Here is a 15,331-nt window from a genome sequence, read left to right as displayed (position 1 = left end):
ACTCTTTCATCTACAGAGTTCTGAATTACTGCCGTATTTTCACTGAACTATGTGAAACTTTTCTTGAAAAGATTGTTTGTACTCCAGGCCAAGGTCTTGGTGACCTCCGAACTCTGGAACTGCTGCTTATTTGTGCAGGACATCCTCAGTATGAGGTAGTGTTTATATCATCTAAGCCCATTATTCGCCAAATTGTATGTTGTATATTACCTATATTTCATTGCCACCCGCCCAGCTTTTTATTTGTGGGAAACTATAGTCTTGTTTTTGGTTAATGTGACGTGGTAGTTTCCTCTGTGTTGGAATTTTTTCTTTTTAAATTATATTTGAGTTTCTGCTTTGAATCTTTTTTCTGTTTTCTTATGTGGTTAGTTGGGCTGACTGCTGTAGGAAGAAAGCTTACTGCCTTTTTACTGAGCCCCCTCTTTAGGTCCAGTTGTTCTTTTTAGAGCTTTACTGCTAAAAAACAAAACAAACAAAACCACAAAATCTTAACTGCACAAGTCTTAACATCCAAAATTTTTTTTCCAAATTGTGGTTGGGAGGGACACCTGGGTGGCTCAGCTCAGTAGTTGAGCGTCTGCCTTTGGCTCAGGTTATGATCCCCGGGTCCCTGGGATTGAGTCCCACATCAGGCTTTCCTAGGGAGCCTGCTTCTCCCTCTGCCTATGTCTCTGCCTCTCTCTCTGTCTCTCTCATGAATAAATAAATAAATAAAATCCTTAAGAAAAAAAATTGTGGGTGGGAATGAGAAAGGGATTGAAAGGATTTAAAAGTCTACTCCATTCCAAAATCCCTATAGTACTCTGCTTCTTAAAAAGAGTTGACTAGATTTTTAAAAATCTTGTTTATTCAAGAAGTTTTACCTCCTCTTAATAGTATAAGTGAGAAAGAACTTCCAATTTGGGTATTATTTTAGATAGGTCTATTTTGGACCCTTGATCGAAAAAGGATGGTAAGGGCATCCTTAAGAGCACAGTTGTGTGATTCTCATTTCTTTTTCTTTTATTCATAAAAATGTTTGTTTGATTTGATCTTTTGAGGATACCCAGATTTAGATGAAACACAAAACATTTCCGGGAGGAAGTATAGCACCATGTAATAATTATCACTCCTTTAAATAGTGCTATAAGTAAGATAAGCTGTGGATAAAGTCCTGGACTTTTTCTTCCCTTTCAGTCCCACTTAGGAAAGTTGATGAGTAACAATGACATAAGATTAGCATGTTCAGGGATTTGCAGACGCTTTGCCTATTAAGAGGTGTTTTAATCTCAAATATGAAATGATTTTTAGATTTGAAAAAAATACTTTTAAAGAGACTTCCAGGGGATCCCTGGGTGGCGCAGCGGTTTGGCGCCTGCCTTTGGCCCAGGGCGCGATCCTGGAGACCCGGGATCGAATCCCACGTCAGGCTTCCGGTGCATGGAGCCTGCTTCTCCCTCTGCCTATGTCTCTGCCTCTCTCTCTCTCTCTGTGACTATCATAAATAAATAAAAATTTAAAAAAAAAAAAAGGAGACTTCCATTTCTGTATCAATTTCTCTAAATTCAGAATCCATAATACTTTTGAAGAAGTTATCAGCTAAAGAGGGACTGTACCCCCACTCATCCTAAATGGAGTTTTGAGGCCTATCATGGGAAGATACTTTGGGAGGATAATAATAAATCTGCTGGAGAACATGTGGCTTCTGAACTGGTTTTACTCCTATTATTTTAGATTATATCTTCCCTGTGTAGTTTTGGTAATAAAACTGTCTTCATATTCCATCCCTTTTCTGATTCAAATAAACTTTCTTTTCTTTTTCTCTTTTAATTTGACAGGTAGTAGAAATTTCCTTTAACTTTTGGTACCGACTAGGGGAGCATTTGTACAAAACTAATGATGAAGTTATTCATGGAATCTTCAAAGCTTACATTCAGAGGCTGCTTCATGCCTTGGCTCGACACTGCCAGCTAGAACCAGACCATGTAAGTTCCCTTCTCCACTTCTTCAGATCTTAATTTCCTACTCTTTTCAGTGCTAATTTAAACATGAACTAAAAAGATATGAAAATAAAGCTAATGGAATGTGCAGATTTTCTGTCACTCTATAGCTTATACTAATGGAATCCATAACAGTGTAACGAAGAGTGAGTATAAGGCTTATATAGAAAGAAGTCAGTTTTGCTGAGCCAGTAATTATTCTCCTGGGAATTTACCTTAAATAATTCTGCTGAAGGAAAAACAGTGGCTGTTTTATATATATAAAGCATTTTCTGTAAAGTAAAAAAATGATAAATTCATGTACAACAATATAGGAAGTTACATAAATTATGATGTAGCAACTTGATGGATCATTATGCAAGAGTTAAAATAGTGACTATTGAAATGGTCATGGGTCCACCTGGGTGGCTCAGTGGTTGAGCGTCTGCCTTTGGCTCAGGTTGTGATCCTGGGGTCCTGGGACTGGTCCAGCATCGGGTTCCCTGCAAGGAGCCCGCTTCTCCCTCTGCCTATGTCTCTCCCTTTTTCTCTGTGTCTCTCATGAATAAATAAAATCTTAAAAAAAAAAAAAAGTAATTGGTTTGCTAAATGAAAAATATCAGAATGTAAAAGTTTATAGGCTGTATTTTTAATAGTATAACGTAATTGGATTTAAACTAACACAGAAGTGAAGTATTTGTGTGAGAATGTGGTGAATTATACATATGATCACATAATACACATTTTTCTTTATATTTTTACTGATTTTTTAACTTATGAGAAAATATAGAAATAATCTTCTTAGAAGAATATATACTAGAAATACCATAAAATAGTTGGAAAACTCTTTAACCTCCATTCTTTGCTCAGTCTCTTAAATCTTAACAGCATTTATTTATTTCATCCTTTTGGTTGGTTGGTTAGTTGGTTAAATTCCTGTTCTTTAACCTAGGACTTGAAGAGAGTTTTTTCTCATTGCTCACAATTAAATCTGACATGAAAACTATAACTGTGTTTGTTCTCTTCATTTTAATGTTAACATTTTTGTTTGAGTCATGGTATTTTGCATCTTCAAAGAATCTTAGTGATGATCTAGTCTAGTGGTTTTCAACATTCTTGTTTTGTTTAACTGGGGAATTCTATCTTCAACTACATCTTATGTGAAAGCCTGATATGTAAATAAAAACAAGGCCTCTTTTTAAAAAATTTAAATCCAATTAATTAACATATAATGTATTACTGGTTTCAGAGGTCAGGGCAGAGAGCCATCAGTCTTATATTAACACCCAGTGCTCATTATATCACATGTGCTAAATGTCTGTTATCCAGTTACCCCATCCCCCCACTCCCACCTGTGATAACGAGTCTCCTTACGGTTTGTTTTGCTCTCTGATTTCATCTTTTTTTATTTTTTCCTCTCTTCCCCTATGATCCTATGTTTTGTTTTAATTGGCCCTACTTGTTTGATCCCCTTCTTCCCTTTTGCTAGTTCCTTGGCACCATTTCCCTTGCAGTAATTCCTTATACTTGTGGAATATATAGTGCTTTATAATTAATTCTTTACCTCAAGATAGCCATTATTTCTTCCTCATTCTCTGACTTTAATTGCTTCATCTTAAAGTAAGGAGGTTGGATGAGATCAGCAATTCTCAATAATATTGTTTTTTTTTTCCAGATAGTCATGGATAAAGCTTATTATACATGCCCTTAACCATCTCACAGATGGAAGCACGAAATATAAATGATCTCTATTTTTTAATGAAAATTTTCAAATATTTGGCAAAGGTCAAAATTTTATAGTGACTACCTATATACCTACTACCTAAACTCTGCTAAAACTTGTTTTATGTTTTATTATATATCTATATATATTATTTATATAGAATTCTTTTTAAAGTCTAAAATTCTATTCTGCATCCAGTTGTGATAATGACTGATTCTGGTAAAACTTGAACAATGAAGCTTCAGAGGCTTATTCAGTACTAAAAATAAGATAAACTTATATAAATTACCACCTCTTCCAGGTCACTTCCCACACCACTGCTCCAGATATTTTCAACAACAGCAAGATGTGGCTTGGGAATGGGGAAAGGGAGAAGAGTTTCTCATAGTAAGGGTAGAGGATAAGTTGTACTGACTTGTTGACATACTGTATAGTAAAATACCCCTGATTAGGCAACTTATCTCTTGTTCATTGGGACTGAATTGCTTAGTGGCTTTTTCTTTATTCTTAATTTTTTTTTAAGATTTATTTATTTATTCATGAGAGAGAAATAGGCAGAGACATGGGCAGAGGGAGAAGTAGGCTCCTCGCAGGGAGCCTGATGCAGGTCTCCGTCCTGGATCCCGGGATCATGTCCTGAGCCAAAGGCAGACACTCAACCGCTGAGCAATCCAGGTGTCCCTATTCTTGGTTTTATAGAGGTCAGTAAAGCTTTACTGATAAGTTTAAAAGAAATGTTATCCGACTTGAAATTTCAGGAGGGGGTTCCTGAGGAGACTGATGACTTTGGAGAGTTTCGGATGAGGGTATCAGATCTGGTGAAAGACTTGATTTTCTTGATTGGGTCTATGGAGTGTTTTGCTCAGGTAAGTCCATTTGGAGATTTTTACTGGTTTTACAGATCACTTTAGTTATGTTCACTTTTGTATTTTCTGTAAATGTTCCACCTTATTCTTCAATTTTAATGGCTAAATAGGACAGTAGATATGCAGGTGCCTAGCACACTGCCTGGCATATAGTAGCTTTGTTTGTTTAGTTTCTTAGAAGCCAATTGCAGTCTGTGGCTGGTTCAGTTATGGTTTATTCTTGCTATTGAAAACTGTTTTACTTTGTTCAGAATGGAAAATCATAGATAAACCTTAAGGCCCCAAGATATTTATAGGGAAGTTGGACCTAGCCAGGAAAAATTGGCAAGTTTTTCTGCTTTATTAATTATGTACCAACTCCTGGCAACTCTTTTAGTTATTTGGCATTTCCTTTGTCCATACTTATGGTTAGATTCCTGTGCAGTTTCATCCCAGAGGTGACTATACTAGAGTAGAAGATTCATAGTCCTGTGAATTTCCTGACAGTGAGTAACATTTTACCTCATAAGGTTGCATTCATCACCATTCCACATCACTTAACATTAGCATATTTTCAGGCAGTTTTCATATTGCTAGATTGTGCTCTAAGTTCTGAAATACTAGTTTTGATGTCAGGAATACTGAACTAACCTTTATTATATTTTATTTTTTTGGTAACCCAGCCATTTTGTGTCTTTTGGGGCATAATCTGATTTAGAAAGCGTTAATAAAATTATAACTTTTTCTTTATAACAAGCAAAGTGTGTTTATTGATCTAATTACAAAGAGTTGGAGATTCTTAACAGATTCAGTGAGATCACCAGATCACAGGCAGATGACCTTTGTTTACACTTCAGCTCTTCTGTCATTCACTGTGTGGCTTTGAGCAAGTTACTTGTTTTTCAAATCTCAGTGTACAAATTTACATAAAGTATCAGTGTTGTCCAAGGTGTATTCTGTGGAACACTAGTCCTATGAGATTTTTTTTTGGGGGGGAATCCTCAATTAAAATTAAGAAATGACTTAGACAATATGTTAAAGGCTCAGTGAAGTCCTACAGCAAGAGAATTATTTAATTTTATCTTACTTAGCAATGTTTGTTATTTGACTACAGAAATCTTATTTAGACTAACACCCAGTCACATCCCAGAGGTGGATATACCTGGACTAGAACATCTCTGAGTATTCTGCTTGGTCTCTTTTCTTCTTCCCCTTGCTTGGATATGGTATTCTAAATAGCTACTTTTTAAGAATTTAATATCTACTGCTAGTGTTGTTGCAGATAAGTATTTAAAACAATAGAAATGTAAAATCAGTACCTATTTAAGAAGTTTACATTGTATCTCAATCTTATGTGTATTTATGTGTTTATTATTGTAGGGATCAGGAAAAGACACTCATGTAATCATATGTTTTGCTTTTCCATAATCCTCATTTTGTGGGGGCAGATGATACTTTGATATACTCTTGGGGAATATAACTGGGTTTATTTCAGATATTAAAATAGTAGTTACTTCTAGTTAGTGAAGATGTGAAAAATGAAAATAATATTCTTCCTTGGCTCTGAGAGATAGATTTAGAAACAAAGGGCTGGATTTATTTTAACTAACAGGATTTTTTTGTTTTGTTTGTTTTGGAATTCTATTCTGTTGTCCTTTTAATGGATCCATAATCCACCTCTTCTTCTCTAGTTATATTCTACTCTGAAAGAAGGCAACCCACCCTGGGAGGTGACAGAAGCGGTTCTCTTTATCATGGCTGCTATAGCAAAGAGTGTTGATCCGTGAGTGTCTAATAAGTCTTTTGCTGGGAACTCTAAATATGAAAGGAAGGAAAATTACATCATTTTTCCTCATATGGTATATGTTTGGAAACTCTTAAAACGTCTTACATCTGTAATGTAATCTGCCTAGTCTTCTGACTTCTAGAGTCTGTTCCAGAGTAGCATGCATTGCTGATATCCATTTTTTTAAACTATATTTCTTTGAATTAAAATTATTTTGTTCTTGATGCTAAGAAGGTAATGCTGATTTATCTTTCGAACTGAGGCTCCCCTGTGAAAGTTGATACAATAAAAAATTTGTTAGGCTGTTAAATTGTTGGTACTTGCTTAAAAGCAGTTGAATAGGCACTAATTAGCTCTCATCTCCTTTGGACCTTGGTAAGTTATCCTTACAAGTATTTCATTATATTGTTCTCCTTTTCATCTGCCTTAGAGAATCATTTGTGAGTTTGAGAGGCAAGAGAGGCACCATTTCACCCTAAAAGAATAGCAAAATCTAAGGGGCAATTATTAGTTTTGTTATTGCCATGGGAAATTTTAAGTTATTAGAATTTGATTTCTACTTGAATAGCATAGAAATTCTATTTATGATTTTAACATGAATTCCTAAAGACAGAATTTTCTTTGTGATGTGAATTTATAAATTGATGCTAATATCTATCAAGTTTTCCTGTTGTGATCAGATACCTGCAATCGAGCCCTATCCCATGCCTTGGTTGGAGAGATAGTTAAGGTATCTATTTATGAAAAGTATAGTGCTTTCTTAGCTGCCTTTCAGGGTTTAGTCAATGAAGTCTTACATGTTTCTAATCCAGTAAATACTCAAGGAGATAGAGTAGGGTTTTTTTCTCTATTAAAATGCACTGGTCCTGAATTGCAGATCATACTGTTTGCTCTTAAATTTGTTTTGGTATCTTTTGGAACCTTCAGTGATAGTCTGAAGATTATTAAAATCACTAATATCCTAACTGATATGTGTTGGTGTGAAAAGAGGTGGGTAGAGAGTCTCAAAAATTAGTGCTCTCAGGAAACAAGGCATAAGCGAGAAATTTTATGTTGTTTTTTGTTTATCCACATTTCAGGCAAACTGTGTGATAACAATTTTTTAGTGTATACAAAGGACTTAGACTTAGTTTATCAACACAGAGTGCTTTTGCTCTAATCCAGGACATTATTTGGATTTTAAACATCTTTTGTTTCTGGATTATATCCTACCACTGTGGGGTGGGAGGAAATAAAGAATTTCAACCAGTATTCTTGTGGAGTGGAAAAAGATAAGGAAAGGGGGAAAATAAATTCATGGAGCCATGGAGAGTATTTGGTTAGCTTTAATTTTCCCTTAGGTTCCAAGTCGCACATTTATCTATTTCTGCAGCTTGTTTTCTTGTTCCTTTAGTTAGTGAGCTGGCCCTCCCATACTTACCTGTTCTTAAAGTTTCCAGTATCCAGCTATAAGAAATCTTTGGAGAAGAACTAATAGCAAGTGGTCTATTCATTCATTCATTTAGCCATTCAGGAATATTTATTGAGGGATCCCTGGGTGGCGCAGCGGTTTGGCGCCTGCCTTTGGCCCAGGGCGCGATCCTGGAGACGCAGGATCGAATCCCATATCAGGCTCCCGGTGCATGGAGCCTGCTTCTCCCTCTGCCTGTGTCTCTGCCTCTCTCTCTCTCTCTGTGACTATCATAAGTAAATAAATAAAAAAAAAAAAAAAAAAAAGGAATATTTATTGAGTGCCCACTATGTGCCAGGCACTGTTCTAGGTACTGCAGTTATAAGAATAACTAAAATGGATTCTTTAAGAGAAGACATTCATCCACAGTAAATACTTGCCTCTCCAATTTGAAGAGCCTTATTTGATAGCAGGATGTGTCTTTAGATACTTTACTGGCATTTAGAAGATTAAGGAGCAGTATGCTCCTCCTGAAACAATATCTTCTATTTCTGTCTTTTTGCCTCTTTTTGAATATTTAAAAAACTTTCATACCAAATATTAAGCACTTTCATCCAAATGGTTATATGTTTAGAAAAAAGCCCTTTAGCAATGATTTATCTCATTGCAGCCTATTATTAGGCCAGAATCTAACCTTTGAAATCAGTAACTATGAATACTTGCTTTTTGTACCCAGGGAGAACAATCCAACACTTGTGGAGGTCCTAGAAGGAGTTGTCCGTCTTCCAGAGACTGTACATACAGCTGTGCGATATACCAGCATTGAATTGGTTGGAGAGATGAGCGAAGTGGTTGATCGAAATCCTCAATTTCTTGGTATGTGTGAACTTACTCCTCTGCAGCTACTGTGTCTGATTTTTCTGATTTTGTTCTTCCTCTCTTGCTTTTGCTCTTGTCTTGCTTTCTATTTTTATTTGTAGGTAGAATGTTTCTAGACACTAAGAGTAAATATTATGAGATTGCTTAGTTGACACAACATTTATAATCCATACTTTGGAGAAAGAATCTTTGAAAGATTAGATTTTTAGATAGGGAAACAGTTTGCTTCTAGTAGTCTGCTTTGGCATGAACATTTCTGTCTGTTAGTCTTTGGCACATGGTTGAGCTAATCAGATTTGCCTGTAGCTCTAACCTTTTTTTTTTTTTTTTTTTTGTAGTTCTAACTTAGTGTTAATAGGCTAAAGCAAAGGAAAGGTTTTTTAAATTTTATTTTTATTTATTTATTTTTTTAAAGATTTTTTATTTATTTAATCATGAGAGACAGAGAGAGAGAGGCAGAGGCACAGGCAGAGGGAGAAGCAGGCTCCATGCGGGAGAGCCTGACGTGGGACTCGATCCTGGGTCTCTAGTATCACGCCCTGGGATGAAAGCGGCGCTGAAGTGCTGAACCACTGGGGCTCCCCAAAGGTTTTTTTTACAGTGTTAAATACATGATCCTTTTAAAAATCAAGAATTATCATTTGAAACAAAGTAAGTTCAAATTAAATGAAGAATGTTGAATTATATAACCTCTAGATGCACTTATTGGCCTGAAAATATAAATATTATAGTAGAAATCATTTCTTTTATCCCTCTCATTTTGCAAATAAACAAATTCAAAAAGACTAAATAATTTATCTTGGATAATATTAAGCCCCCCTGCTATTCAGTAGTGATATATTCTGAGAATTTTAAGAACCCCCAAACTTGTGAATATCATTAATTATATTATTAAGTTTGATGTATTTTCTATGCTTATATTACCACCTTTTAGAAAAAACTCTAGTAGAGTTAACATACAGTGTTATATTAGTTTCAGGTGTACAAAGTAGTGATTAACAGTTCTCTGCATTACTTGGTGCTCATCAAGATACATGTACTCTTAATCCCCTTCACCTATTTCACCCATCCCTCTACCCACCCCACTTCTGGTGACCATCAGTTTGCTCTCTTTAGTTAAGAGTCTGGTTTTGGTTGTTTTGTTTTTTCTTTGTTTTGTTTCTTAAATATATGGAACTTAAATTCCATATATGAGTGAAATTATATGGTATTTCTCTTCTCTGACTGATTTACTTTACTTAGTATTATACTCTCTAGATCCATACATGTTGTTGCATGTGGCAAGACTTTAGTCATTTATGGCTGAGTAATATTTGTGCGTGTGTGTGTATACCCCCTTTTTTTAATCCATTCATCTGTCGATGGACATTTGGGTTGCTTCCATAATTTGGCTATTATAAATAATGCTGCATTAAACAGGGGTGCATATATCTCTTTGAATTAGTGTTTTCATATTCTTTGAGTGAATAAGCAGTAGTGGAATTACTGAATTATACATTTATTACCACCTTTCAGCTTGATTTTATTTTATATATACTTTATTGTTTGAAACTCTTGCTTAAGAAGTGAGGTTTCTTTTTTCTTATTTCTGTATACAGAGCATATGACAGACATGCTCACATTATAGCTGAAACATTTTCAAATTCAACATATCATTTAAATTTTTAAAAATACCTATTTTCTAATTCTTTTTTTTAAAGATTTTATTTATTTATTCATTAGGGACACAGAGAGAGAGAGAGACAGAGACATAGGCAGGGGGAGAAGCAGGCTCCCCTCAGGGAGCCCGATGTGGGACTCGATCCCTGAACTCCAGGATCATGCCCTGAGATGAAAGCAGAGCTTAACTGCTGAGCCATCCAGGCATCCCAGCCTATTTTCTAATAGGTTTTCTAATAGATTAGATTTCTCCACATCTATTACCTGTCTCAACATTTGGCTTGCTTTTCTGAATGATTTTTCCACAAGAAACAAAGTGGGTTTGTTATCATTCACTATCACCTTGCATTATTTTATTCAAATAAACTTCAACACTGTGACAGATTGCTTCATGTTCATATTTACTTTAGAATAGTTAAAACACAGGATGCCTGGGTGGCTCAGTGGTTGAACGAATGCCTTTGGCTCAGGTTGTGATCCCAGGCTCCTTGCAGGGAATCTTCTCCCTCTGCCTATGTCTCTGCCTCTCTCTGTGTCTCTCAGGAATAAATAAAATCTAAAACATTTAAAAAAAGGATAGTTAAAACAATAAATATTCCATTTGAGAATCACAACAAGCCTGCAGTATTATAGTTGCCTATACTTTGTTTTTCTGATTTTTAGGCTTAAAAGTTTTTAGTCGTCTTTTGTGGAGGGGGCAGGGAGGTTGGTGCATCATATCAGTCATTAGACTGGAAATGAAGATAATGTTTAAATGTGCTTTAAGATACTATTATTTTGATTCCTTTTATGGTTTGGTATGAAGTTAGAGTATAAAGTACTCACAAAGTGATTTTTAGTCATATGTGATTTTCCCATAGAAAATCATTCTGAGGGCATCTGGGTGGCTCAGTGGGTTAAGTGTATGCCTTCAGCTCAGGTCACAATCCCAAAGTCCTGGGATCAATCCCTGCATCTGGCTCCCTGCTCAGTGGGGAGTATGCTTCTCCCTCTAACCTCTACCCCTACCCCTCTTCTCGTGTGCTCTCTGTCTCTCTGTCTCTCTCTCTCTTTCTCTCTTTCTCTCTCAGATAAATAAAAACTTAAAAAACATTGTGATTTTTACAAAGTAAGGTAAAAGATAATATAATTTTTTATAGAAATTCACCTTTATAATTAGTTTCTTTGGCACAATTTGCCACAAAGTAAAACAATTTTTCTAGAAGTGCTAAAGCTCAATCTATGTGTTTTTAAAGCCTTTTCTGACTATAAGAAAGGAAGTATAGGGGTGCCTGGGTGGCTCAGACGGTTAAGCGTCTGCCTTCAGCTCAGGTAATAATCCCAAGGTTCTGGGTTCGAGCCCCACATCAGGCTCCTTGCTCAGCAGAGAGCCTGCTTCTGCCTTTGCATGCTGTTCCCCCTGCTTGTGCACACACACTGACAAATAAAATCTTTAAAAAAAAAAAAAAAAAGGAAGCAAGTATAAAAGTGTCCACTTTAGAGAACCGTCATTGTCTTAATTAACATAGGCTGTTTTTACATAGTGACTCATCTCTGAGTGTAAATAATGGTAGCTTTCTGAACTTCATATTCTTTTTTATATTGCCGTATTCTTAATACTTGTATGGTCTTATCCACCAGTGGTTTTTAAATTGTACTGTGTGAAGGCCTAGCCATGAGGAAAGAATTAGAAGGGGAATAGTTAGGACCCAAAGCTCCCTTACACTATGTCAGTGAGATCAGCTCCTTTTGTATGTCTTATATATTGGAGTTTGAACACATTTCGTTTTCTAAGATGGTTCTTTTGCTTAAAAGGGGGGAAGGGGACAGGGATATAAACCTCTGTTCTAAGAAATTAGAAGTTTTCCTTGAGTTTCAGATATGTAATCTCTATTGTGTGGTTTCTTTGTTAGATCCCGTGTTGGGCTATTTGATGAAGGGCCTGTGTGAAAAGCCTCTGGCTTCTGCTGCAGCCAAAGCCATTCATAACATTTGCTCTGTCTGCCGAGACCACATGGCTCAGCACTTTAATGGACTCCTGGAGATTGCCCGTTCCCTTGATTCCTTCATGTTGTCTCCAGAAGCTGCTGTGGGCTTGCTAAAAGGTATTTACTTCAGATGATAACCAATAACATCTCTAAGTCACTTCTGGGGATTATCTTCTACTAGTGACATCCCAGGTTTTCAGTTGCAGCATGCTTAGTGATGGACAAAGTCAGCCATTCCACTCAGGAGGGTGTTGATTATATATAGATGCATTCTTTAGAATATTTTAAGGCTATATAACTAATTCAAACTGCTTACAGTTTGTGTAGCACAGACCTAGAACCTAGATTTTGGGTTGGCAATGACACATTTGAACTAAACATAGTTCCTTTTTAAGTTGGGGGAAGAATAAAAAAGACCAAATAGCATTGCCATACCAAAGAGGTAGTTGGAAATGTAAAGATAGTGTGTGATCAGTCTTGTCAGTAGAAACTTGGTCTCTTACTGGTCTTTAACCATTATGCATCAGCTTTACATTCAGTGATTGCCTGTCTAGAGGCAAGGAGCCAGAGTGATGATGAAGTTCAGAGGAAGAGGAACTAGAGATATTAAAGCTAGGGAAGAAAAGACAGAAGAGACTTTAAGCATGGTGGCTATTTTTAAATATTTGAAAGATTGTCCTATAAAAGAGGGAACAGTTTATTTTATGAATAGGAGTTAGTTGTTGACATGTACTGGCTCTTAGAAAGAAAACACTTGAAGCTAAACTCTGAAAACAGATTGGGGTGCCCTGTGAAGTAGTGAAATCCTATAGCTGATAAATAGAGGGAATTGAGGGTATATCAAATAAAAGATTGGGTAATACAACCTGTGTGGCATTATTTAAGCCTCTGTGAGTAAAAAACAAGTTAGTCTTGGCTAAGTTGGATGACCTTGTCTGTGAACTAACTGTTCTTTCTTATATTTATGACCAAGTTCCTTTCCAGCTAGTATATTTGCATTTTCCAAGACAGATTTTCTTTTTATAGCATGGCTTTTTGTTGTTGTTGTTTCCCTTCATAGGCATAGATAATAAGGCATTGAAACAGAATCAAATATTCTTACTACTTACCTACTGAATTAAAAGGAAAAATCCTATTTAAGTTAAATTCCTCCCTCTGATTTTAAATAGGTCTAACTCATCCATGACTTATAGATTACCAGGAGAAATCATTTAGTTTTTTAATTCACATTTGAAGACTTATGGATTGATAACTGTTCTGTTGAATGAAATTTTGGGAGATTAGAAAAATCATAGTCCTGGAATTTTTTTTTTTTTTTTTTTTTTTTTTTACCTTGGAAAGGAACTAGGCTAATATGTAATTCTTTGGCTCTAAGGGGAGATGCTTCAGTATTTGATGAGGATTGTGACAAGAGGAAGGCTGAGTGAGAAGGGTTTGGGCCTTCTGTTCCCATTTTAAGCTAGGTACTTTTTTTTTTTTTTTAACCTATTGGCATTCCAACTTAAGAGATGGAAGAGATGGGGGGGAGATTTTGCAACTATTTAAAAAATGAAAGAAAGGCAAACTTAACTTATTCTTCTGTTCAAAGCACTCATTTTACAGGCCCAAAGATCATACCTTACCTACCCCATAGATTCTGTTATGGTATAACTAGAATCAGACCTCTTAGGAAAAAAACTGTCTCTGTTTCTCAAACTTATCTCATGAAAAGAATTGCCTACAGTACTTATCAAAAATAAAGGCTTTCCTTGACCTGCTAGATCAGAACCCCTGGGAAGTTTGAGAACCATTCTACTATGCTATATAAAAATAGCTTTGATATTGGCTTTGTGAGGAATTTTTAAAAAGTATTTGAAGAATTGGAAGGGGAGTTGTATTTAAACATCTTTAAACCCATAGGCTGAGGAGAGAGAATTTAATATTAACTTCAGTTGTGAATGTTAAGTGAAAGTGATTTCCTTGTCTAAGCCAAATAAAGAGAAACTAACCTAAATAACAAAATACTATAACTGAAAAAACAGTGCTGATCTTTTGAAAAGAATGAAACCAGCCAGCCTCTTCTAATAGCCAACTGATAGAGATCAATGAATTCCCTCAGTTGAACTTTTGTTTTATTTGTATTTTTCTTTGTCTTGCAGGGACAGCACTTGTCCTAGCCAGATTACCTTTGGATAAGATTACTGAATGCCTTAGTGAACTATGTTCTGTTCAGGTTATGGCATTGAAAAAGGTGAGTCCCAATTAAATAAGAGGCTTAATATATATATATGATGCTTACATGTTAGAAAGGAAAAGACGAAATTATGTATTTACAGGTGATCTTTTATTTATGTATAGACAAGCCAAGAGAATGAAGTAAAAAGTTACTAAAAGTAGACAGGGGTGCCTGGCTCAGTTGGTTAAGTGTCTGCCTTTGACTCAGGTCATGATCCCAGCCTCCTGGGATCAAGTCTTCCATCAGGCTCCCTGCTCAGTGGGAAACCTGCTTCTCCGCCTCCTTCTGCCTGCCACTCCAAGCACACAGAGAGTGTGCCTGCCACTCCAAGCACACAGAGAGTGTGCTTGCACTCTGTCAAATAAAATCTTTTTAAAAAAATAAATAATAAAATAAAATTAATAAGTCTATCAAAGAAGCTGCATCCATGGTTTATTCTAAAATCAGTAGATTTTCACTATCAGTAATACCATTTTGAAGATATAATGGAAAAAACACCATTTAAGTTAGGAACAAAAAACCATAACCTACCATGTTTCCTTCAAGAATATTGAAAAGATGTCAGCTCTTCTCAAGTTACACTTGTAGTGCAATAATAGAAGAATTTGACATAATGATTCTAAAGTTTATCTCTAATGATATCCTGCTAGAACTATTTAAGAAGTTTTAGGAAACAATAAGAGGCAACTTACTTTATCTCTTAAAATATATTATGAAAAAAATATATATTATGAAGCCTTAGTCATTTTGAAGTGTTGTAACAGAAAGTGAAATAAAAATAAGGATTATATAATAATGTTGTGTATGATCTATATTATATAATGCATATAATGTCTTGGTATTATAAAAGTAAATGGGGGAAAAATAATAACTGTTTTTCCACACCACAATGATCATGTAGTAATA

The 15,331-nt window shown here is 35.6% G+C and overlaps 1 protein-coding gene across 2 annotated transcripts in view; it reads left to right on the top strand.

Moving 5' to 3' along the window:
- The window catches only part of TNPO3 (transportin 3), an 84,136-nt gene that overhangs the window by 43,621 nt on the left and 25,184 nt on the right, over positions 1–15,331 (top strand). For both annotated transcript variants that reach the window (XM_072784513.1, XM_072784515.1), the window contains 7 exons: positions 17–155; positions 1,821–1,967; positions 4,443–4,550; positions 6,221–6,312; positions 8,442–8,581; positions 12,136–12,327; positions 14,349–14,440. In XM_072784513.1, coding sequence (XP_072640614.1) covers positions 17–155; positions 1,821–1,967; positions 4,443–4,550; positions 6,221–6,312; positions 8,442–8,581; positions 12,136–12,327; positions 14,349–14,440 — 910 coding nt within the window. The remainder of the gene's footprint in view (positions 1–16; positions 156–1,820; positions 1,968–4,442; positions 4,551–6,220; positions 6,313–8,441; positions 8,582–12,135; positions 12,328–14,348; positions 14,441–15,331) is intronic.

The sequence above is a fragment of the Canis lupus genome, chromosome 18 (assembly GCF_048164855.1).
Source record: "Canis lupus baileyi chromosome 18, mCanLup2.hap1, whole genome shotgun sequence".
In the NCBI taxonomy this organism is placed as follows: Eukaryota; Metazoa; Chordata; class Mammalia; order Carnivora; family Canidae; genus Canis; species Canis lupus.
Note: the sequence above shows the minus strand (reverse complement) of the source record. Positions and strands in the feature narration are given on the sequence as shown.